This window comes from Protopterus annectens, chromosome 3.part0 (assembly GCF_019279795.1).
Source record: "Protopterus annectens isolate FY-2018-M chromosome 3.part0, PAN1.0, whole genome shotgun sequence".
Taxonomy (NCBI): Eukaryota; Metazoa; Chordata; order Ceratodontiformes; family Protopteridae; genus Protopterus; species Protopterus annectens.
The window spans coordinates 247393697-247419821 of NC_056731.1; the positions used below are offsets into that span (position 1 = coordinate 247393697).

Below are 26125 nucleotides of genomic sequence, written 5' to 3' on the forward strand. Positions count from 1 at the left end.
CTTACTGTAGCAGTTGATGTGCTTTTATAACATTTCCAATTAATTGCTGTGTTTTTTAACTATATTAGATCCCTGGTCGGCCATTGAGAGCCAAATATTTTAGTGCATTGTGAGTATACAGGTTAGTGAAGTGCTGTTTAGCATTGTCAGTAAATTGCAATTTCAGAATTGACCTCCACTTTGAATTAATGAAACCTGGGATGTAGTCACTAAGCATATGTGCCATGACTTTTAAGGCAACATTGTCAAGTTGTATTACAAATACACATTCTGGAATATTAGTGTTTCCAAGAGAGAGGTCATTTCACTTTAAAAATGTTTATGATTTGAAAAAAAAATTACATTAAATTACATTGGTTCTAGATGATTATCACTGTTGGAGACACCCTGACCCCATGTGCAAAAAAGGGAAAAAGGGGTTATTGAGGGAGGAACATTGCTTTTTTTTTGCTTTTCCAAATCTTTGGCTTTTGCAGCTAGTCCTAGCTCCATTCTCTGGTGAAATCTGTTAAGTTGAAGACAAGTTGGATTGGTAATGCACATAGCATGTTTGTTTTGAATAGGTTTCCAGACAGACTGTGATCAATTCCCTTGCTACATGGAGGAAATCAGCTTTCTTTCTGAAGAATTTCTGTCTTTTGTCATATTGTATATTTATTGGTGACCCCACCTCTGTCCATTCTGCAGAGAAAGCATTCCGAGAGACCCACTTCCTTGTCAAAAATGTAAGGCTTTAGCCAGATAGACACTTCATAGTGGGGTTTGGCTTTATTGGCTTGATTAGCAATGACTTATAAGAAGTAAATACAGGTGGTTCCTCACAATTCAACTGTAATCCTTTCTGGAAAAGCAGTTGAATTGCGAGATGCCATTTTCCATACAAATGTTGGAAATAGTATAATTTGTTTCTGGCCCAAACAAAATGAAAAAATTCACTGAAAAATTTAAAACAAATTGTAGCTCACCATGATTTGAAGTGTAGAACATCTCTTAAATGGAGGATAGGATGTGGAGGAGGGATGGAAGGAGGAATGGAAGACTACTGTACATTCCTAAAACTATGGATCACATGGTCACATACAAATTTATTTAATGTTAAAATCCATATAAGAATTCAGGCTAATATGTTTCCTGTCCAGCTAAAATGCATGCTCATTACATCGTTGTGCGATAGCAGTTATGAAATTATTATGATTATTGTTTCATTTAGTTCACTTTAATGTGATATAAATTATAACTTAAAGGACAACAATAGCATTCTATTATTAAATGCTCAACTTCTCTGTCTTTTTTTCTCCCTCTTTACTGTCCCTGCTGTGAATAAACAAAAATACAGCATTTAAATATTTTAAATTGACTGTTTCTCTCCACTAGAACAGTACCTTACTGTACTGTGGTGGTTTCACTTTCAAAAAACGTTTGTCCCGCCCTTGCCGCAGTCTTCAGTTCACTGATGTCATCAAGGCCACTGAATGCAGGTACTTTTCTGGCCATTTCCTTCCCCAAACTGACATCACTGCTATCCTTAAAACCCACCCATGCTGTGATGTCACAGCTCCCCTGGTCCTTACCCTACCCATACAGAAAGTAAAGACTTTAACAAGGAAACAGTACATGAGTCAAGTCTCCTGCTGTGAGCTGTCAATCACAGCAAGTAACAGCTCAAATTACCCTTAGCACTTTGACAGCTAGGGAAGTTAGGTGCAAAGGGGCATGGGAGATGAATCAAACTAGTACAATTCAGGCTTCACAAAAGACTGCAGTTTAGCCATTCTAAAAAAAAAGCAGCAGTAAAAAGCACTTTGAAAGTTTGTTCTGTGGCATTTGCACTGTTTGTGTTTTAAGTAGCCACTGAACGGCATGTAATGTTACTTAAAACTGACTGAAAGACAGCAGTGTATGCATGAAAAATCCATGCAGCGACAGGGGCTTTAGAAAGAAAGAAGCCTGCATGATGTACTTTTTTACAGACAAGCACTGCATTGTAGGATACTTAAGAGGCAGACTAAACAATCAGAATTACTTCAAGATGCCAAACACCATGTGGTCAGACTGAGAAATTACATATAAAAATATTTAAAAACCTGTAAATAGTCCCAGAGTGATGCTAAAATGTGGGAAACACTAAATCATGATGAAATAAACATGTTTTTCGAGTCTGTGGGTGCGGTTCTCCTTTAAAACATCTTGCAACAGTTTCCTAGCCATACCCCCAAAAGAAGTGGCACACACTGCAGTGTATACTGGTATGTCTGTTGTTTTAATCCCTCTCCAGGACATTGCTCAGTGGTTCCCCAACTTGGCTCATTCATTCAGGTGAGTCAGCATCATACACTTGTACCCATTCTTTCTGCCCTGCCCCACCAGTGTCCATGCCAAAAACTGAACATGAGTTACTATATTTACAGAGTCCACTTAGTCTTTAGTTGTTGGAAGGGGAGTCTTCTTCACCCTGTCTTACCTGTTCTCTCTTTTCACCTACACCTGACAAAAAACAGAATTTGTCCAGGGTGACGTGTCTCTTCTTCTTTTTTAGGATGGTCTTGAAGTGGTGCATGATTGTGTTGTCAAACAAGTCCATCATCCTGTTTACATCACCTGTGTTGGGTGCCAATCCAAGACTGTAGCTTGCACCTTCTCCCAGTTGGATAAAAGAAAATATCTTTATTGCAAGCTGTTGGCATAGGTCCTTTTTCCTTGGCATCCTCATCTTCCAAAGAAATTTCCCTTTCTTTTTCTTTGAAGTGCTCATTACAAAGTGCTGTAGGTTCCTCCATTGTGAGTTTGTCATCATGATCTTGTAGCAGTTCCTCCACATCTGCCTCATCCACCTCCCCAATGTCGAGGTTCTCTGGTGTGGAAACGATTTCTTGCAGCACTTCAGCTGCTTCATCCACAGTTTCACCCCAGGAAAAGGAAGGAACCAGTTTCCTCCAGGCTGCACAAAGTGCTTTCTGTGACACTCCATCCCAGGCACTTTTGATGAATGATATGGTATGAAGAATGTTGAACTCAGTCTTTCAGAATTCTTTCAATGTTTTATCTGAAGAATGGGTCACATTGTAGACCCTAAAGAAGAGTACTTTTGTGTAGAGCTTCTTGAAGCAGGCATTGACTTGTTGATCCATAGGTTGAATGAGAGAAGTTGTGTCTGGAGGCAGGAACTGAACCTTGATGAAATCTTAGTCTATCTGAAAAATGTCCTCTAACTCTTGTGGGTGGGCAGAGGCATTGTCCAGACACAGAAGAGCTTTCATTGGCAAATTGTTCTCTGCCAGGTACTTCTTGACACTTGGAGCAAACTCCTGGAAAATGTAATCCTTGAAAACTGACTGGTCTATCCAAGCTTTGGTGTTTGAATTCCACATTACAGGTAGTTTTGATTTTATAATCTTTTTTCCAATGCATCTTGGGTTTCCTGAGTGGTACACTAACAGAGGCTTCAGCTTGAAGTCTCCACTGACATTTGCTGCAAGGAGGAGTGTGAGCCTATCTTTCATGGGCTTGTGACATGGAATCCTAGCTTCCTCTTGATTATGTAAGTCCTGCTTGGCAACCTCTTCCAGAAAAGCTCTGTTTCATCACAATTAAAAAATCTGTTCTGGCAGATAGCCTTCTGTCTCTATTAATTCTTCAAATTCTTTGACAAATTTCTGTGTACCTTCTTTTTCAGACTAGCTGCCTCTCCTTGTCTCAGAACACTGTAGATGCCACTTTTTCTTTTAAATCTGTGGAACCATCCCCTATTTGCTTTTAATTCCTCTGTTTGCTGTGAGCTACTTCCTGGAGTTTTTTTTTTTGAAAGTCAGAGATGAGCTTAGCTACCTTACAGATCATGGTCTGAGTTATTGGATTTCCCTTCATCTGCCTCTCTTGGATCCAGACAAGAAGCACCTTCTCCATATCTTCATGAATTGTTTTTCTTTTTCTCCAACATCTTTGTTGCTCCTTTTGACTCCTTGGCACCCATGGTGCTGTCTGTATTTTTCCAAAATGTTAAGATGGTAGACCTAAGTATGCCATACTGTTTTGTTATTCATCCTATTTTACCTCCTCTCTCAATTTTACCCACAATTTCTTTCTTTTTTTCAATGCTCAGCCACTTATTATTCCTGCCAGCATCACTCTTCTTTGTCCACATTTCTTCACTTCTTTGCAACAGTTAAAAGAAACAACTGCACTACATAAACAACATAACAACAACAGGGAACAATGAACATCTTTTCAGCATAATTTCTGGGTCAAATTGCAAGATGCCAGTTGAATTGCAGGATGCCCAGGTGGCTGAAAGCGTGGTTGAATTGTGAAATGGTCGAGTTGCGAGGTGCTTGAATTGTCCGGTACCACACCTGTAGTCAGTTGGCATTCATAAGCTATGTATCTACAACACTTGTATGTCCTTAAGGAATTATTTGTATATTTTCCAAGGGCTTCCTTCAGAGGAGGTTTTAAGTCTTCCATAGTGGAATTCTAGTATGTTTGGATCTTTTAGATGGTTTTTGCTTATGTGGCTTTTCTGTGTGACATTTGTTATTTGTTGTTTTGTGACTTCATAGTTTTTGATGGTTATCCAACTTTGCAGATCAAGTATTTAATTCCCCTGCTTCTCGTATTCACATGAATTATTGTAATATCTTTGTATATCACAGTACTTTGATAACTGAAGAACAGAGTTGCTTCATTTGTGGAGCTAGCTTACCTTGATTGTGGATTAGGGTGCATATCTCCAAGCTATCTCTATAGTCTTGAGTCTTAGATGGTGCAGTTTCTGAGGAACATGGGTTGACAACTTTTACAACTTTGATTCTTACTTAAACTTGACCTCAGTTTGTCTAGACCTTATTTTATTGTGATATAGATGATAAAAGATAGTGATGATAATGACAGGTTGATGAACAATGTCTTGCAAGCATATGGTGCCTACTGCATGTGTACTGAATATCAGTTGAGAGGACACTGTTTTGTGGTAGAGAAGTAACAGTTCAAGCCAGGGAAAGCAGTGATTATGTGTAACAGTCCTTCCTTAACATGGAAATAATATTTTATCCTATAGCAGTAATGATTAATAGCTGTCTGGGTTGGGTAGTTCTGTTATGTGAGATGGCAGGAGGTTACAGTAGGAAGGCTGGCAGACTGCTTGTGGGAGGGTGGCTGAGAAGAAGAGATCTTTTAGCTGTTCAGTGAGATACCACGCAGGAAACAGTATATGATGGCCAAGAATTATGTAAATGTTGCTTTCGTGTTTAAAACTTGTTCCTGGTTGTCTCTAGAAAATATCGAGATGAGCAGCATTGGAGTACTGTTTACCTGTGCATTTTGCTGTGGTGAGTAATCAGAGGTTATGATATTGTATTACATAATTAAACTTGGTACTAAAACAAAAGTAAGGGTAATAATCTGTAGAATAACCTCTAAGCTTCAAACATTTTCATATTTTCTGTCTTTAAGTAAGCAGGAGGAAAGATTAACGGATTTACAGTCAAGATTTTATGGGTGGTTGAGGAAAAGCTAAGGGATAAAATGGAGAAAGTAAAGCAAGAGACAGAAGTGCTATTAAGTAAATATGAATTTATAAGAGTCACTAAATGATAATTTTGCAATGACTGTAGAGTGCAGTGGAGCAATATAGTAAGGGAGGTGGGTACTCGAACTGTGATATGAAATTGATGATCAAGCAGGAAAGGCTGATTGTGGAAAATTTCTGGTAAGACCTTTAAAGATACTTTTTTCACAGTAAAATTAATAAAAGTAGATTCTCAAATTGCCGATCATATTGTGGAGGTTAAAGAATGAGAGAGAGAAATGGTGGCACCAGTAATCTCCCATATAAACGTTATTGAAGAATTAAAGAAAGAGAACATCATGTTAAAAGATAAGTCCAAGTTTGTGCTTCTGGTTCTGGAAATGTTAAAAGGGAGACAAAGTTGACATGGAAAATAGTGGTCTAAGGAAAAGTATTTGAATTATTGGAGGGCTGGGAAGAAGGTAGAAGGCCATGACTTTCTGTCTTAGTGCAGAGAAAGTTGGCAGAATGGATTGGTTTATATGCTACTCAAATAAAGGGTAAGTGAGGTTATAGATTTTTGTACTAAGCACCGTGGGAAGTAAGTATCCAAACCACAGTGTAGTGAGCTTAAAAAACAAATGTTTTCTTTGCTGTAGACTATTCGTAGTCATAGTATGGACCTGCAGTGTTCATTAATGAAACAAAAAATGTGTGTCGGGATGCAAAGGGGATTATAAATACTGTAGTAGTATATTAATGTGTCTTGGAAGGAATACAGTGATGTTTGTTTTAAGGGATATAGTCAGAGTTTAGTAACTTGGATTGTGAATGTTTTAACCAATTCTTTAAAAAATAGAATTTTCACACATTTAAAAGGAATTAGTATATGGATGGTAACCTTGCAAGAGATGCATCTCAAAGTTGCAGAACATGATTTGCTGACTAAAAGGTGTTGGACATGAGCAGCAGCCTTCTTGTTTAGAGGAACTACAAAAATAAGGGTATATAACTGATTTCAAGATAGTACCTACTTAGGCTTGAATATTTGTTAATAGATGTTCAAGGATGTTATATGGAAATTGGTTACTTGCATGCATGTATGGTGACAGTGTGTATATTTCACAGAGTGTACACAACTGGAACCTCAGGAGATGATGGAGTACGGTAGCATTCCAAGAGAGACTTGTGATTGACATAAAAGATTGGGATAATGTGACTAGTTTGGTTGAGGATAGACGAGGAGCCCCAGATGAGGAGACATTTTAGAATTTACATAAAAGTCACTTTAAGTTTTTTGCAGTTTATGTATTACTACAGTCAAATATTGGATATATATGATGATTTGTAAAGATGGTGCATGCTTATTTAATTAAAGAGTTTAAACGTGTACCCTGTAATAGTATCAGATCATATTTTACTAGAACGTGATATGCATATCATGATGTCTTCAGATGTGGGGAAGCATTAGAGATGTCCCTACATAAGTCTGAAGCTATTGGTTGGCATATGGACTTGATGCAACCTAACTACGGTCTTTTAAGATGAGATAAATGGAAACTGATGTGAGAGTGGAATCAGTTTGAGTTGGTATCAAAGATGAGGATAAAACAATATACAGACCATTTAATACAAAACTCTAAATTAACTTTGAATAAGTGGGACAAAAGGTAAGGCAATTTACAGAAAAAAATATTGGGATAAGAAAATGCTAAGGGATGAAATAGAGAACTTGAAGCAAGAAAATAAAAGGGCTGTTACATTAAAATATGAATTTTTGAAATATTTTTGCAAGTCTCCATTCTCTCAAAGTGTTGGTGGTAAGACTGTGTCATCAGAGGGTGCAGGGGATTATTGCAGGATGTGAAAGTGAAGAAGGCTTGCAGTATAGGAGGGCTTGTGTGACGATAACTGAATATTTTAGGCAACATTATCTGTAGTTGTATGTACTAGAAATGAAATGGGCAAAAGGGGATAAAATAAGATAATTTTTGCATGCTGTGAGATTACCTAGGCTAACTCAGGAGGAGGCTAGTAAGGTACTAAAGTCCATAGTGTTGTAATATTTAAAAGATACATTTAAGAGTCAGGTAAAAGGTAAAATGCTGACTAGTGATGGTCTTCCACCTGAATTTTCAAGGTTTCAGTCAGAAGATGTCTTATCTAGGTTTGCATCTTGTACTGAAAAGTAAGCAGATCCCAAGGTCATAGCAAGAGGCAGTTGTGACATTGATACTAAAGGAAGTTAAGTCTCCAAGCATACCATCATAATTTAGGCCAACATCATTGCTAAAACATGATTGTGAGTTATTTACAGTTGCTTTATTGAAAATGGTACTTAGGGTAATACCAAAAACATGACTGAGTTATTTACAGTTGCTTTAGTGAAAATGATACTTGGGGTAATACCACACATAGCTAGTAGGTAGTGGCTGACGTGTATTAGTTTGTGGTAAGCAAGCATTTGATAATATACTAGACTGCACTGCTGATGCAGAATGCTCAGAAGGTGCAGAAACCATTATGCTTGCTAGCTGATAGGTAAGCAGTGGAAGACAATTTGCAGTAATGAAGAACAGTGGACTCCACAGGTTTTATCTGCATATAGCTAATGTGTCATTCTGAAGGAGAATTGGAGGAGTGAATGTTTTCTGTCAACAGTCAGTGTGAAGTCAGTATGACAGGTTTTGAACCTTAGTTTGTAACTGCTGACATTTTGCACAGCTCTCCTCAAATCTGGAGAGGTCAGACTGACACTGTGGTGCATTGTGGGATAGATGAAAGGAGGTCTTTGCCGACCAAGGAAGGTTTTACTTGATGAGTTGTTCTAATGTTTTCTGGCCTCAGCCTTGTTGTTAAAAAGGACAGACCTGTTTACCAAATTTGGCACTGTGGTAGGTATGTATTTTTTCTGTTTATGACCATTTGACAATGTGTACAGTTCACTGTAATGCAGCAAGTTAAAGGACCAGGTGGTAGATTATCAGACTGAAGTGAAAAACAGACCATGTTGTAATAATAGCATTATGGGAAAGCAATGGGTTATGTTTCTCTTAAAGTGAATCAACCTTTGAGGCTGATGTGCTCTATTGTATATTGTGCTGCATTTTATGTTCATGGTTGAATTAATTAGTTGTTAATAACACTTAGTCATGACTTATTACTTCAAAGTGTCTCAGCTGCACACCTGAAACATTTAGCGGTGGTGCAGCGGTTAGCGTTGTCATCTCACAGCAAGAGGTTCTCCGGTTTGATTCTCGGCTGGAGCACCTTCTGTGTGGAGTCTGCATGTCCTCCCTGCGGTCGAATGACTTTTAAAGACATGCAGATAGGTGCGTGCGTGAATGGGTGTTGGGTTGGCACCTCAGCACCATAAAAATTCACTGCCAATCATTAGTGGACCGGAGTTCCGCTGTGGCGACCCTTAACCGGGAAAAGCCGAAAGACATTAGTTTTAGTTTACTGTGGGGCCTGGTTTAAGTCCTAGCTGAAGCATTTTTGTCTGTGGTAGAAAGGTGTGTGTGTGTATGGTACTTGAGTACATGTATCATATTTCTGACAAACTGCAACATTTCCTTGTGTACTAGTAGAAACAAAGTAGTTTTTTTCATTGCTTGATAATAGGCAATTTTAAATATGGCTATTCAAACCTGTTGAGCAGCTGATTTTACTATGATTTGACAACACATTTACTGGTATATTGAAGTATGAACATCATTGTTAGCATATATGCTAAGTATAGCTGTATCAGTTAAGCATAAGCCATAAAGAACAACACAATCACTTTCTGAAATACGAAACATCCTGAACTTTGTTTCTCTTGTTAACAGGTTGTGTATCTTTTGGGTTCCAAGAATTCAACAGAAATGGAAAATTTCATTCTTTATGAGGAAATTGGCAGAGGTAGCAAATCTGTTGTTTATAAAGGCAGACGGAAAGGCACCATCAATTTTGTTGCCATTCTTTGCATTGATAAGTCTAAAAGAGCTGAAATAACAAACTGGGTAAGTCTTTAAGATTATTTATAGATGTAAACGGTCTTAAAATATTAAATGACAAGGACTGAGATCAGCAAAGAACATTCTGTATGAATCTTTGCTCTTTATAATTACGAAAACTTCTGCATCGGCTTCTATTCCAAGGTTTTTAGCCCTGTAAGATCATATTTCATATTGTCATAATGTAAGTAATTTGTGGTACTTAATATTCCTTTTTTTGTTGAGATGAGGAAAACAACATACAGAGCTGCCAGAATATGGTGTGTCTGAAGATGCTATTCTTTTTCTAGGAATTGGTGGTGCACTCGCACGTGTGTGCGCGTGTGTGTCTGTGTGCGCGTGTGTGTCTGTGTGGAGTATTTGCTGTTAACAGAGATGACTCTTTATGGTGGCTTGGTTAGTCTCATTTCTGCTTTCTGATAATACATGAGTTTATTATTTATTTATTTTTAATCCACAAGTTCTATAATAAAAGGAAAAAAAACTCATTGCATGCAAAATAATAAACCTAACTCTTAAGAAACCCAAAACACTCTTGATAAACAAAGTTAGATAGGAGGTAAAAATAGTCACCCAGTTGAAAGATGACCACAGTACTTTGTTAAAAACTTTTTAGTGCCCAGCACTGTGCAGATCTAATGGTAAATTATATCACATATTCTGACCCAGAGGACATAGCTAAGCTTCTGTCTGACTGAATCAGCTTTGACTTCACCCTCTCTCCTCTCCAATATTCTTAGATCAAATACCTACACCCCCCCTGCTCGAATCTCCCAAGAAAAAGTATTCAAGGCACTGGCTAAGGCCAAGCACACTACATCTATGGGTCTGGATAACATACCCGAATGTGTACTAGTTAGTCTGAAACACGACTCATCAGACACCCCTACAGAGGCTTTGGACAGAATTAATGGAGGACAGCAACAGTCATTCCCTTGAACATAGGTGTAGCTTCAATGAACATAGGTAATTACAGGCCCATAAGCCTGATATGTCTTATCTGTAAGGCTGTGCAAAGCATTATTATGGAACTATTAAATAGGGATATAGGTAACCTACAAACTCTCGACCCAACCCAGTTTGGATTAGTCAAGGGCAGGTTCTGCCACCTTAACCTGGACAAGTTCTTCAGGAAAAAGTCAGTGATGCAATGGATTAGTGCACACTGTATATCTGGACCTTGCGTAGATGTTCAACATCATTCCACACTCAGGCATTGTAGATAAACCATCCTGGCTAAATGGTACCCCCTTATATAACTGGTTGGCAGCAAACTGGCTCAGTAACAGAACCGAAGATGTAAGGCTGGGCAGTTCTACCTTCTCCAATAGACCTGTCACTAGTGGAGCACCCTGGGGTTCATTCCTTGAACCACTTCACTTTGACATTTACTACTCTGAGGTCAAAGTTAATGTTGAGGGTTTGTGTCTGGCCAAGTTTGCAGATGACTGCAAAATGTTGTAAACTTCCCTGAGGACACCAGCATCCTAGAAGAGGTCCTGTCCCAAACAAATAGTTGGTGTCAAAACCATGGTCTAAAACTTGATCCAAGAAATGTGTAATCATGTTCTTTCGCAAGCGTGACTCCACTTCTGACTTATAGTAACAATAAACCTCTGACTTATAGTAACAATAAACCTCTGAACACTGAGCCCCTTGTTGGATACCTGAGAACCTATGTCAGCAATGAGCTGCTCTTTGATCATGTCCAAATACTTATCACAACTAGGAATGACTAGAGTGCTGTCACTATATAAAAAAAAAAAAAAAAAAAAAGAAACTAGCATAAATCATAAAAACTATACAGAGTATCTCAAAGCCTTGTCTGTCTCCTTCATATCATACAGACTATTGAGAGGTGACCTCTGCCTAAAGTATAGAGCATCAGCAGATCCTGTTCTGTCACACCTATTGCACATCCTCAGCTCCAGTGGTGTTATAAACACCTGCTTAAGGGACCTTAGTCTTTTTTTACAAAATGAATAGAACATGCTGGAGGGATAGATATGCATCACAGAGATTACCACTCCTATGGGACCATCTTCCACTCAGCATAAAGCAGAGTACTTCAGTTACTCTTTTTAAACGTAATTTGGATGAATGGATGGGTAACCACAGATTTAACCCCATCCCTTTTTAACACCCTATTCCTTCATGGATATAGGAAATCTGTAACTAACCCAACATATACTTTTTCGGGTGGCACAGTGACGTAGCGGATAGCGTTACTGCCTCACAGCAAGAGGTTCTCCATTTCGATTTTCACTGAGGTGCCTTCTGTGCAGAGTCTGCTTATCCTCCTTGTGTTCATATGGGTTTCCTCTGTGTGCTTCAGTTTCCTCTCAGACTCCAAAAGCATGCAGTAGGTGGATTGGACACTCTAAACTAGCCATAGTTGTGTGTGTGCATGTGAGAGTGTGTGGTATGGAAGAACAGCTGCAGCAGGGATAGCCATCCGGTGGTGTGAACCGTGGCTCTAGATGACTGTCAGTGTTGAGGTGGCACCCCGACCCCCTGTGCAGAAAATGAGAAAAGGGGCTGTGGCTGGATACTTGTTAAGCCAAATTTTAGATATTCATACTATAAAATATAAGGGCTAGTAATTACCATGGGAATGCATGTCTAGGCTTCTTAAGATCTTCACAGATCAGTAGCTTAGGAAGTACCTATGCTTCTATGAACCTAAGAGCATTATAGTTGTTTATAGAAGTACTTTTGAAATTAAAACGTTATGATTTTAACATTGGTGAGTGAAGGCATAACACTGTCTTACAAAACAAAGTAGTTGCAAACCCTGGAATTGATGAAAACCAGGGCAGAGATTTAAACTTATTCTGGATGTTGTTAATTGAGGGTAGTCGGAGAGCTCGATGAACACTGTCGAAGCAATCCTTATTGAGATGCATGTGTTGAAACCGTGCACTACGAGCATGCAGAATTGTGAAGTAACACACAACAACAAAATGCATGGATACTAACCAGCACACACACACTCATCCACATACATTATATGTACAACACTTGTGGACTGTTCATCCCCACTGTCCCATGAGGGGTTATGCAGTATTACCTTTTTTTTTTTTTTTTAACGAATATTTTATTGAGAGTTCATACAAGGCAATTCTTAAGAACATGTCTAAAAAACTTTTCAGCTATGGTAACAACATCACTTTAAATAACATAAAGTGTGATATAAACTATGACAGTCCTACTGTAGTATAAATTATCACACTGCAAAAACAAAATTGCGTTTCTCTTAGGAATCACCTTGATATAATATAATTAAATGTTGCTGACTTAAGAGGGAATTTTAAAGTATGCCCACATGCCGTACTATTCTTGATCTGTTGTAGCCATGGTAGCTATTTATTTGTGTACCATTGCTCCTGTCTTCCTCTCACAGATAATAATTCAACATTGGAAAGCTGCTCCATCAAACTGCATAATTCTTCCTTTCGGGGGGGTCCCTTTTGTTCAGTTTGTAGCTATCACATTCTTGGGTTGCAGTAAAAATATCCATAAGAAGTGCTTGTTCCTGGTTAAGCAAGTACCCCCCTCTTCTGGGATAGCTAACAGGAATTTCGCTGCATACAGTTATATCCTGTCTGACCTATCTGGTCAAAGGGTATGCAGGTATTAATATATCTTTGCCCTATAGTCTGTCAGTTTAAAACATTCCCAAAAAATATGATCTATATCCCTCAAAATATTTGCTACAGTCACTGAGATGATCGAAAGCATGTCATAATCTATTCTGTGTATAAAAATATTTATGTAGCTCCATATGAATATTCTAAATGTTCCAGACTGTATAGCATATTTCAGTAACCAGTATATCCTATGCCAGTGTTAAGCATAGACCCATTCCTAGAACTTTGTGTCAGACGGTCTTTAAATTATTTTGACCAATTCCTTTGCAGAGTCCAACATGGACAACTTGCTGTCTAACCTATTGGGTTGCTAGTCAGGTTCCCTGGCCTTCATCAGAAGCTTTTCCCATTCTGGACTTCGATCCTGGTTTTGTGGGAGTTTTACTCCCAACTCTGTATATTTTACTTAGACTCCTGTATGTTAGATAGTCCGTATTTTTCAAATTGTACCGTTGCTGACATCTGTGCTGTCACAAATTGTATTAGGTGATTTCATTCTGCTGTTTCCAGGAATAGATTAGCCATTGTATGAGGTATTTTCACATACCTATCTGCATTTTTCTGTAAGGCCTATTTAAACACATCCAAAAAAAAGTCTTAAAAAGAACAAGATTTCCTTCTCCTTAAACTAGAAAACAGTTTTGGAGTCCTGTGCTACTGAAGCCAGTGTCGAAACCAAAAACTCTTTTCACATGTGGATAATATCTTATGCCTGACAGAGAAAGAAAAAAATTCAGCTGGATCATTTTTCAGTAAAATTGTTGGTCTGGTAAATACAGTCCTCCCCACTCCCTTGGAAGCAAAGATTCCTTTCAGACTATTATTGGCTTCTCTGCTCACCACGTAAAAGAAGATAAGGGAATTTCTTAGCTACTGAAAAAGACTTTTTCTTGGGGGCAGAGGGAAATCCTAATAGATGTACAACAAAACTTGTGTAATATACAGTTCTGTTGCCAATAACTTCTGGCCAAGGTCCAGTTCTAACATCCTCCATCTACTTGCATAATAAACAGTGTATTTCACCTGTAACCTTTTGCATGAAATCAGTGTCCTCCAGTGCCGGGCCAAATATTTATTCATGTTTGTTTGTAGATTGGAGTTACAATTCACAGCCATGGCTTGAGTCTTAGAAACAGTTATTTTGTAACCAGACAGTTAATTGAAACTGTCCAGGATCTAGAGTAATCCTTCCAAATCCCTCTTTGGGTCCCATAAATGCACTAGCAAGTCCTCCTGCATATAAGGTCTTTTCATCTGCAGGCCACCTAGTATGAACCCTCGCGTATCGGAGTTCCTTGGCACTATAACCAAGGACAGCAAATAGACTGCATACAGTCTTCTGCATCCCTGCTATGTACCCCTGCCCAGTCCAAATGCAGCAGAAAGATCCATATTAACCTTTACCTTGGTGGGGGCTCTCTGGTATGTGTGTTTTCAATAACTGTACATATTTTTCTATGATGTTAAGTACCTGCAGTAATCCAAATAAATAAATAATCATAGTACACCCAATAAAAAGGGCTTTTCACCATTGAAACTAACTATCAGCACTGGACTAGTGTCTATTTCTGACATTACTAACAGCGTTTTAAAAATATTCTCTGTACATGTGATGTTCCTGGATAATCACCAAACCCTTACTATCACCACTCTTATGTAACTGCCCATAATACAGCTACTTCTTCATAATCTGTAACTGACTGTCATCTACCCCTCTCCATTTTATATTGCCAGCACAGCTGTCTGGAATTTTGTAAGTGGTTGTGTGTCATTTTTGAATGTCAACATGCTCGTGTAAGATGCTTGTGTTACAGATGTATTAGAACTGTATGTCATATTGTACACACGCGCTGAAGAGATATTTTGTAAAGTACTAAGCAGAAATATGTATGCACTATTGTAACGGTTTAGATGTATATATATTTTTTAACAATGGAAACTGCAACACAAGAAGTTCACTTCAAAAGAATAGTTGAAATTGAGTTACTTTATGGCTGGGCCATAAAAATAAATGTTATCTTTCAGTTTCAGTGCAACAAGAGACATAATGTCTAGTACTAGAAGTTTTTGTATTGTTTTTAAATGTGGAGGAATGTAAATTATTTTATGACTTCTACATTTGCCAAAAGATCTAAGAGAAGTCCTTGTTTATGTATTTTCATAGGTGGATGCTAAAGGCTAACAGCTGCATCAGTGGGGGTTTTCATGTGGGATAGTCAGATGACAAGAAGTGATGTCATGCCGCAAGCTACCCCAGCAGTAATATTTGAAATATTAATTTAAGAAGTGTCTGAGAGAGAAACTGGGAATTTTGTATTTTGTCTTTGCCCTGACAGCATCAGCTGGAAAACCCACTCACCACATCTGTCTTGCCTTGCTCTTTAAGTAAGTTAACTAGGGTATTTTAATTTCTCTTAGATACAGACAGGAATATAGTGAAGTATAGCTTAGATGTTTTCGTTATTTATTTGATACTGTCCTGCAGTGTTTTAAATAGTTCCTGTGATTTTGAACTTTGATGGAACTGTGATTATTTACCGAGTACTTTCTTGTTATTTTATTATTTATTATTGAACGTATTTAAACCTTTCATTGTGGCTGATGTTTGTGAGACATATTTAAGTTCTGAGAATACTTGCATATTTATTTGTTGACACTGTGGGCCACTCCTAATAGTAACATTACACAGTAAGACTGGGCACCCTTTGTTAAGGGCCTTAAAGTAGCTGATGAGGAGAGACTGGTGGCAGTAATAACTACCTTATAGTCTGGGCAGAAGGGGGCATAGCTAGTGAATCTGTGCCAGCCTTTCCCAGGTGTGTGCGTATAAATCAAACCTCAAAGAGTGTGTGTGTCAGCTAATTGGGCAGGGACACGAAGCACTGGTTGGACAGAGAGGGTGCTGGAGGCCTTGGCTTGGTCATTCAGCTGAGATCTCAACTCTATAGCTGTGCCAGTGGGGAGTCTTATTGAGGATCTGGAGAAGGAGAGAGAAACCACCCCCAGACTGACTGTGGTCTCTGTGTGCTCTTAAGGGAAATTGCACTTGATGCAGACAGCTGCATCTGGAAATACTGTTTGTGTACCTGTCACCCTCCCACTGTGTACGTCCTCCACTGCCAGTGGTGAGGATTGAGGTACCTTGATTACTGGGTTAGTGGTGGGGAGTCACAACTCTTTCATAATTTGTAACCATCTTAATTCTGTAATTACTTCACTATCTCCTACTCCATATCTATTTTCAGCTGATTCCATTTGAAAGTAAGTAGACACTTATAAGCTTGATATTAGCTACTATTTTACACTATTATTAAACTGTCATGTTTTCATTAACTGTATGTTCATTTACTGTTCTATGTATGTATATGTATTATTTGTTTAACTATCATTACCAATCTATGTAGGTATGTACATTTGTTATGTAAATCTTGTATAACTGCCTTCTACTCATTCTGTAAAATGGAGCATTTCTTCCTGGGCCTCCACTGAAAATGGGGCTTATGCCCAGTTGGACTTTCCCAGTAAACAAAAGCAGTAAATAAATAAAATAAGTTCTCGGAAGTCTGTCTACCTGGTATAAATCCAAATTAGCCACATGTAGCAACAGCAGCTGTACTGGGTCCAGACTCCATGCCAAAAAGTAACATCATTATTTTATAGTTTTAATTGAAAAGTTAGATCAAGTTGTAAGAACTAGGTCTCAATGGGTCCTTTCCATCCGTCAACATTAGTGATATAATCACATCTTTTCAAGATGATGGGGCTTTAAGGTGACCAATACTTTGTTCATTATGCTTCAGATCCTGCTTCAAAATCTAGTTCTCCTCATCTTCTAACAATTCCATCATTAAATCCACCCAGTCCAGGCGATTTGGATCTGGGGAGACCTGTTACATTTTTTAGTTTCTGTAGACTTACTGAGGCAAATAAACCCTCTGCTAATGGGGGAGATAATATTGGAGGTAAATGATCTCCCATAAATTCAGTAAACTCTCCCTTGAGATCTGTACCTGTCTCTTCCTTGATGTAAAGTTCTTCATAATGATCCTTGAAATGATCAGCAATACAGCTTGGATCATCTTTCATTCTGCTGTCCTGGAAGTCTCAAATCTTATGACCCTAGAAGTCCAGTTTAAATTGGTGCTGTATCATAGATAATTATTTCTGGACTTTTGGGTAGTTTCCCAAAACCACATTTTGCAAAGCCTTATTTCTGAAGTATTTCTTTTTCCACTAACCTCTCTTTCTCTCTCGTTTCTTTTCTTTCTCTCTAACCTTTTCCTGTCTCCCCCTCCAAACCTTCCATTGCCTTTTGCTGCTGTGTCCAGAAGACACTTCTGCCATTCCCACAGAACAAAACTGTCACAATACTTTAATCTAAATGCATTCTCTGTAATCTTCTATCCCATTATTTAAGTTTCTCAAAGAGTTCAGTAGTACCATCCATTGTGTTAGCATTTTAAGGCAGTCTTTCTTCAAACCATTTCTGAAAATACAGGGATTTGCAGAAAGTATTGCTAAATCTCCACCATTTCAAATGTATTTTGTTGTCCAGTTCCATCTCCATTAAGACTGAAGTATGATCTTAAAAAAAGCAATATGCAGTGTGTCTACATCCTTAACCATATATGTATCTATTCTGAAGTATCTGGAATATACCCCACAATAATATAAAAATCGAATGGCTGCTAACTATTTAACACCTATCATGTCATCTAAAACCATCATGATTATGAACCTAAAAAAATATTTCTTTACTTCTGATAATGTTAGTGGTCTGGGCCAACCTTGAATGTGAGACACTGACATAAATAAATTTAAAGCCCTGGCTAACACGTAATTCTCTATACGAATTGAAGATATTCCAGCAGCATACCCTTCAACTGCACATAATTCTTGTCCCATCCATACATGGTTACTTCTCACTAGCTGACAATCCATCATCATTAAATGGGTATCTGACGCTACCTCCCTTGAGCTCCCTTTCAGACTGAATTTTAATCCTCTCCTGCTCATCACTGTTAGCATTTAATGTCTTTTGGCTTTTCCCAGTTAGGGGGCGCCACAGCAGAACTCCTGTCCACTCATGATTGGCAGTGGATTTTTACGGTGCCAAGTTGCCAGCCCGACGCCTTACCTTCAACGGAGGCACGCCCATTCCTGCTCGCATCTACCTGCATGTCTTTAACGTCACTCGACTACGGGGAGGACATGCAGACTCCACACAGAAGGTGCTCCATCCGAGAATCGAACGGGAGAACGTCTTGCTGTGAGGCGACAACACTAACCGCTGCACCACCTTCATATTTATTAACATTAAAAGCCGCAAATACAACCAACAACATTTCTAACATATTTACGTATCCAAATCCCTTACCAAATCGCACCTTTAATATTTTTGGAAAATAACAGATATGTATACTGCTCCCAGGAAATGACTTGAGCCTACATAAAGTGCATTGATCATATTCTGAAGCAAGTCTAAGAAACAAACCTTTGGAGTTAGATATAATTTCCTTACAACACACAATGCCAAACTATACATTTTTAGATGTCGAAAGTGTATTGGCAATGTATTTTATTTTGTTGATTAGGACAACTCCCTGACTTTTTTCATAGAACTGAAAATCCCTGCTATGACATTATGAAAGACTGGATCCACAATTCCTCACTATCTAAACTTATGGAAATGGTACAGAATTTCCATGCTAAATACATCATTAGTGGCTTTTTACTTTCCAGGCAGGTGGAACACCTTCCAGTGAAAATTACCTAGTGATGATGTAGCAGTGAAACCACAATATAAGTATGAAGTTGTTCCTGTATGGAAGTAAATTGTTTTTCGTACGTGTAATGCTTTGCAGACATATGTAATTCACGGTCTCACCTTCGATAACCACATCGCCACAACAGTCAGGAAATCCTTCTATGTGGCACACCTCATCACGAAGGACTTTTCATCCAGAAAAAAGGAGGTCATTGTCCCACTGTACTCATCCCTCATTAGACCCATTATAGAATACAACGCCCCATTTGGTATGTACCTCTCAAGACATCTGCAACAACTGGAAAGGCCTCAGAAATACCTCACTAAAAGAATCACAGGCCTAAAGCAGATGCCCTACGCTGACCGCCTTAAAAAACTCCAGCTATACTCTGTCGCATATCGTCTACTCAGAGGCGATCTCTGCTTAACATACAAGGCCATGTCAAACCCAGAGCTGTTGGACATGTTACAGTTAAAGAAATCCCAATCCCTCAGAGCTACACGCTCCAGGGATCTAAACCTTGTCATCACAATAAACAAAACATGCTGGAGGGATAGGTTCCTGACCCAGAGACTCCCCAGACTCTGGAATAGATTGCCCATACATGTCAAGCAGAGTGCCTGTTTGGACCTCTTCAAGAGGAACCTTGACGATTGGATGGGAGAAAGGAAATTCACCCCAGGGATCACGTCAGTCTCCCTGCTAGACAGGGGTCCAGGAAAGTAAATAATGTGGGAAGAAATAGCCAGGGAATTGTTATGGCTAGGCTTGTATAGGCCCTAGGGCTGATAGCCTAGTACCAACCTATGAACTGCCAGTACCTACCATGGCATCATTTTGTATGTGTGACTTTTGAGAAAAACTGAGTAAACAGTGAAATTAAAAAAAAATCAAGCAAAATGCTATCTTCATGCATTACAAAATCACTTGCAACGTTAATATGATGAATATAACAAAACATTAAATTAACTGGAAAACAAGGATGCTTCTAAAAATGACTGATACATTTTAATGCTGGACTGCTGTCTAAGCACCTCCTATACAGTGATATATTTCAGTTGTAGTCTTAGAAGATGAAGTAAGAAAATAATTTAATAAAGAAAACTTTCAGTTACAGTGACTTCTTTTCTTCTGCGTAAAGCTGCATTGCCTGGACAAACTGTGCATGCAATCTTCTTGTATCCACACAATAGCTCTGTTCAACAAAGACATGCTGCCTGTTACATAGCCAGGACTTTTTTTGCCACCCTTGGCTAGGGAAACCATCTGTAGATGGTTGGCCACTCTACTAATCCCCAAGAACCCTCTAGACTGATTGGCATACCTTTCCCCCCGAGTGGGTTTGCCAACCCGGGGCACAGATTGTGGAGGATTAGGCCATCTTCAGGGACAGCAGAAACAATCAAGGCATCCCAGCGCTGCATCATCTGCTTCTAACTGTATACTCCCTCAAGGGGGGGTGGAGGGGCCTGCAGTGATGTAAGTATATGATCATGGTCACTCCCACTCATGATGCATTCCACCCGCCCCTGTCTGAACGCATTTGTGACACACTAATGCTGCTCTTCATACTCCAGTTAAGAGCAGCATTTTGCCACAAAAATCTATGCTGTCAGCCTAAAATAGATGAGATGACTGACTGCCATGCAAGCTTACTTTGTCCAGCCAGTCCTCCAGCTTCCCAGGTTGCTGGTTGATACAAGGTCTACAGCATTACATGTGGGCAACCTGCTGCGCTGGTGGACTGACTCCCTTGCATAGCCAAGTTGTTCTGAGCTTCCGTAAGAAGAACAGCACCTTCTGTTTAGGAACATAATTGAAAAAAAAAATAAAAACTAGCAGTAAATTGTCACGGTTGTTTGTGTGCATCTCCACTGCATGGTGCAAAGATCCAACGAGGCTTGTGAATAGCAAGTTCTATGAATGACACTCCTTGAAAATCTGAAGGCCACTGGATTATTCTGATTTGCTTTCACTGGTAGTTCAACTATCTTCAGTTATTTTCCCTCTTGGCTGGATCCTCCAAATCATTTTCTTTGCTTCCCCCATTTCCATTCTGACCTGAATATCGGTAACTTATGTAGGACTCCATACAGTCATTTTGTTAGATCTGTTATCATGTCCAAGTGGGAGGTCAAAGCTACTTCCATGTCTTGTACTTTCTTCTTATTCTTCCTTGCATAATAAACAATCTTGGACTTTGTCTTGTCTAGTTTTATATTATATTTTGAGAGAGAAGGAGGGTTGTGGATCAGCATTCTGAATATTCATTATTTGCAAGTCATTTCATGGGCCTGGGACCATTAAGAGTTGCTGATCCTGTCTTCATCTTCCTGCAAACCTTTTGTCATGGTGCTGGGAATGCTGTTCTTCAGAGGATCTTTAATTTTCTTGTTCCTGCTGCAGTCAAAAATCACTCCTGGCAAACAAGAACAGCTTCTCCATTCTTAGAAGACTTACCTTTCTCCAGGAAACTTTTACAAAACACTGTAATAAATCATAGCCAGCTTCACGGCACAGAAGAAGAAAGCCCTGACTATGATGCAGGTGACCTGAGTTTGATTAGTGGCTTGAGTACCTGTAAGAGCTGTCAGGGGAGAATGGCCATGATAGATATGTGCTGGCTTGCTTATGCTGGAGGAAGGGAGGTGAATATGACTCGCAGGAGAGGTTACACCTTGTAGAGTTCCAGGCCGGCTGAGCCAGGAATGTCAGTGCAGCAGCACTATGCAGCCAAGGGGAAGTTGGCATGCAGAGGCATGCTTCCACTTGGGAGGCAGCAGTTGCTGGTTTGGAAGAGACACTGCTGGGGTGCTCCCAAGGTGGAAGGCTAGGCTACTCCAAGGACTGGCAAACTGACCAGCTTCCACTCACCCAACTCATGCAAGGGAACTGAGTGCTGACAGGGATTCCCAAGTAGGAATAAATGGGACATACGGCTCTTTCCCAAGCATGAAATACCAGACTACTATTAAGCTGGAATGAATGGGCTAATTGGGTGAAGGTAGCGGAGTCATTAGGAAAGACTCTAAGGGAAAAGCAAAAAAAAAACTATAGTAAACCCATGAGAGGACATTTGAATCAATTGTCAATCAATGTCCCCCATTACTGGTAGACCTAAATTATTGTAAATCGTAGATTACCATTGCTAGCAAATCAAGGACATGATTGCTGTTAGAAAATGTTGCAGCCACATTTGAATTACATAACTTCAGACTGTCATTTTTTTCCACCCTCTGTCTGCTGACTGTCAAGTTCAGTGTTAGCAGTCAGTCCCCTGGCAATCCATTGGGTGAGAGCCATTTGTGCAAACTGTAATTCAGGCAGCTTTCAGTTCAAAATCTGTAAGCCGTACCTCATTGCACATGCTTTGTAGATGCCCTGTGGTTTAGATTTGTGTTTGGCATGTCAGCAATGGGCTGTCCTTCACTTCTGAAGTGGACATAAGCTAGAAGTACTTCCCCACTCCCTTCAATTCCAGGAAGTCAACAAAGACAGTTTTGTTAGTCTTTAGCAATTAAATCATACCTGCATCTAGTTATGCCTCCATGTATGCATACTCCGCATCCTCTACTCTGAGAGTGGCTAGCAGGCACTGCCCCTTCACTTCTCTCCTATCCTGGCTTGCTCCTCCAGTTGTTTAGGTCAGAGTCAAGGCTGTATACCTGTGTGCCCCAGATCCAACTAATAGTCTGTCATTTGATGTGGTGGCCTTATCAACTCTGTTTTCCTTTGGTGGGGCAAAGAACATCAGTACAGATCCCAGCATGAACTATGTAAGTGACCTGAGTGTGTTTTTAGAGCCTTAACTAAAAAGGTGCACAAATTAATATACTTTGGTAATTGCAGCTGTCATATAAAAATTATGGAAGGTGTGGTAAGAATTAATACTGCAAACTTGCTAACAAAATGAATCAACAGCTGTGACTTGTGGGGAGCACAGCAGGATTTGTTAATTGAGAGAGCACTTTGTGCATATGCTCCAGATCTGGCCATGAGAAGGCAACCAAGATCTATATTAGTAAAGATGCAGTCATACCAGCAGAAAAAGCTGCTACTGGCAAAACTACGGATGAAGGGAAAAGTATTAAAAACTGGAGACAGCAAAGTGTTTGTGGAAAATGATTACTCACTGTGTACAAGACAAAAGAGAAGCAAGTTATCCCAGCCATCAGATAGTGTCAAGAAGCAGGTGTGAGATTCAAGTTGTTGTACCCAGCAGTCTTTAGAACATTTTCCTTGGAGGATCATTGACATTTTTGGATGCAAAACATGCTGAGGAATAAATAAAAAATAAATAGGAAAGAGTGAGTTAGTTTCATATTCTTCTGTTAGTAACAAAGGTCATAGAGAGGGAGAGAGAGAGACTTTGTAGTGAAACATTTTCCGTTGTCCCAAAGGAGCATACCTGCCCCACCCCAGACTGTGTCTTCAGTCTCTAGCAATGAAATCATATCTACATCTAGATATGTTCCCAAGTATCCATAGCCCACACTCTCCACTCTGAGAGTGACAAGCAGGCACTGCCTCTTCATTTCTGTTCCATTATGGCTTGCTCCTCCAGTTGCTTATGTTAAAGTCAGTGCTTTATACCTCTGTGACACAGATCTAACTAGCAGTCTGTCATTTAATGTGGTGGTCTTATCAATTCCATTTTCCTTTTGTGGTGCAATGAGCATTAGTATAGATCCCAGTATGAACCATGTACCGTGCATATAAAAAGTTTACACACCCCTATTAAAATGCCAGGTTTTTCCTGATATAAAAAAATGAGACCACAGTAAATCATTTCAAAATTTTTCCCACCTTTAATGTGGCCTATAACCTGTACAATTCAGTTGAAAAACAAATCTGTTAGAGAAAAATATAATAAAATAAAAAACGTACAATACGCTGGTTGCATAAGTGTGCATACCCTTAAACTAATAGTCTGTTGTGTGTGCACACCCTTAAACTAATACTTTGTTGAAGCACCTTTTGATTTAATTACAGCATTCAGTCTTCTTGGGTTGGTGTCTATCAGCATGGCACATCTTGACTTGGCACTGTTTGCCCACTCTTCCTTGCAAAAGCACTCCGAATCTGTTAGATTGCAAGGGCATCTCTTGTGCACAGCCCTCTTCAGGTCACCCCACAGATTTTTTTATTGGATTTAGGTCTGGGCCATTCCAAATCCTTAATTTTCTTCTGGTAAAGCCATTCTTTTCTTGATTTGGATGTGTGCTTGGGGTCATTGTCATGACGAAAGGTGAAATTCCTCTTCATCTTCATCTTTCTAGCAGAAACCTGAAGGTTTTGGGCCAGAAGTGACTGGTATTTGGAACTGTTCTTAATTCCCTCCACCTTGACTAAAGCCCCATTTCCAGCTGAAGAAAAGCAGCCCCAAAGCATGATACTGCCACCACCATGCTTCACCATGGGGATGGTGTTCTTTTGGTGATGTGAAGTGTTGTTTTTGTGCCAAACGTACCTTTTGGAATTGTGGCCAAAAAGTTCAGTGTTGGTCTCATCAGACCATAACACTATTTCCCACATGCTTTTGGGAGACTTGATGTATTGTTTGCAAATTTTAGCCAGGCCTGGATGTTTTTCTGTGTAAGAAAAGGCTTCCATCTTGCAACCCTACCCCAAAGTCCAGACATATGGAGAGTATGGGAGATTGTTGTCACATATAGTACACAACCAGTACTTGCCAGAAATTCCTGAAGCTCCTTCAGGGTTGTTGTAGGTCTCTTGGCAGCCTCCCTGACCAGTTTTCTTCTTGTCTTTTCATCAATTTTGGAGGGATGTCCAGATGTTCTTCATGTTTCACTGTTGCAGTCATCACATTTGGGTTATCTGCTTGCAGTAGCCCTCATTCGGCCTGATTATCAAAGTCTTTGGTCTTGCATCGGTTGCTGCCTCATCTTCCATGACGTCAGGTAGTTAGGGGTATAAAGCATGTAGCCGATGCCATTACACCAGTCTTTCTTGCCGTGCGGTGCCTGAAGCAGAAGCAGTTCGCAAGTGCCGGTCGGCCGACTCCTGAAATTTTCATTTTCGAATTTCAGAACCGAAGTCTTTAACTAAAGCTAAGTACCCCATTGGGGAAACTTTTTCTTGCTCTAAACCGATGTCAGTAAAAGTCAATAATTGTATTTCTTGTTGAAATACCTCATAAAGATTTTCATTCGTACTATATGCCTTGCCTAGGCCCTGACCATGACTTACCTCGCTGTCAGTTTTGTGCCTTATTTAAGCAACAAAATATCCGTTGTCGGTATATTTACACTTCTAAGTATTTTGGTACTCTGTTCAATTATCCAGATATGTCTTCAGTAAGCCATCCGACTACCGACAGTCTGAAAAATGCAAAGATAGACAGAGAAAGGCCGCCTAGGTCCAAAGCTGCCAACGACGCTTCTCCTAAGCCAGTTGCCTGTTCGCCGGTACTCAGTGAGGTGCTTTCACAGCCCCTGATACCTGCTACTTCAGATTCGCAGGCCTCTACTAAGACCCATTCAGAGTCCGTATGCCATGGTATGCTTCAACTGTGGAACCTGTGGATGTCTCTACCTTGGATGAGCCCGGAGCCGCTGTGCAGGCACCGGCTTCTGAGGGTGTATTCAGGCCTACTGATTTCATATTAAACCGACGCCATCTTCTTCTTCAAGGCCTAAAATTCGAACCATGCCTAGAAAACCAACACCCAGACCACATGGTCAGGCTTCTATGCCTAAAAAACAAATGATAAGAATGGCTGAAGACCTTATTATTTTAAGCAGGGGAAGCCAACCTTCCCCTTCCAAGAGACCTAGGACTGAATTTGCTTATGATACTTATGACCAGGATTCTGAAATTTCTGTTTCTTCTAATGACCAGGATTTACCCTTATGTACCTATGAGGATTCTGATGCAGATGACTCTATTCCTTCTGCTTCCCCCCCAGAGGATTTCTCTTTTGGTGAAACCTTGCATACTCTTAGGGAGCATTTCCGTTGGGAAAGCCAGGATTACTCTGATTCTAAAAAGAGGCTTAGGGATTTCTTACTCCTGCCTCAACACAGGCCTTTAGCTATCCCTCCTGTACTAGACATTGTTGATGATGCCTTTTCAGAATCTAGCTTGGCCCATGACTCTTTACCTCCTGCTCCCAGAAAACCTGATAGGTATTACAGGGTTCCTGACTCTCACAAGATGTTCTTCATCTCACATTGCTGCAGTCCT

At 39.6% G+C, this 26125-nt stretch overlaps 1 protein-coding gene across 1 annotated transcript in view; it reads left to right on the plus strand.

Annotated features, from left to right (window-relative positions):
* ULK4 (unc-51 like kinase 4) overlaps positions 1 to 26125 on the plus strand; it is a 4087308-nt gene that overhangs the window by 44422 nt on the left and 4016761 nt on the right. The window contains exon 2 of the mRNA XM_044064733.1: positions 9334 to 9507. Within this exon, the coding sequence (XP_043920668.1) occupies positions 9370 to 9507 (138 nt within the window). The 5' untranslated portion in view covers positions 9334 to 9369. The remainder of the gene's footprint in view (positions 1 to 9333; positions 9508 to 26125) is intronic.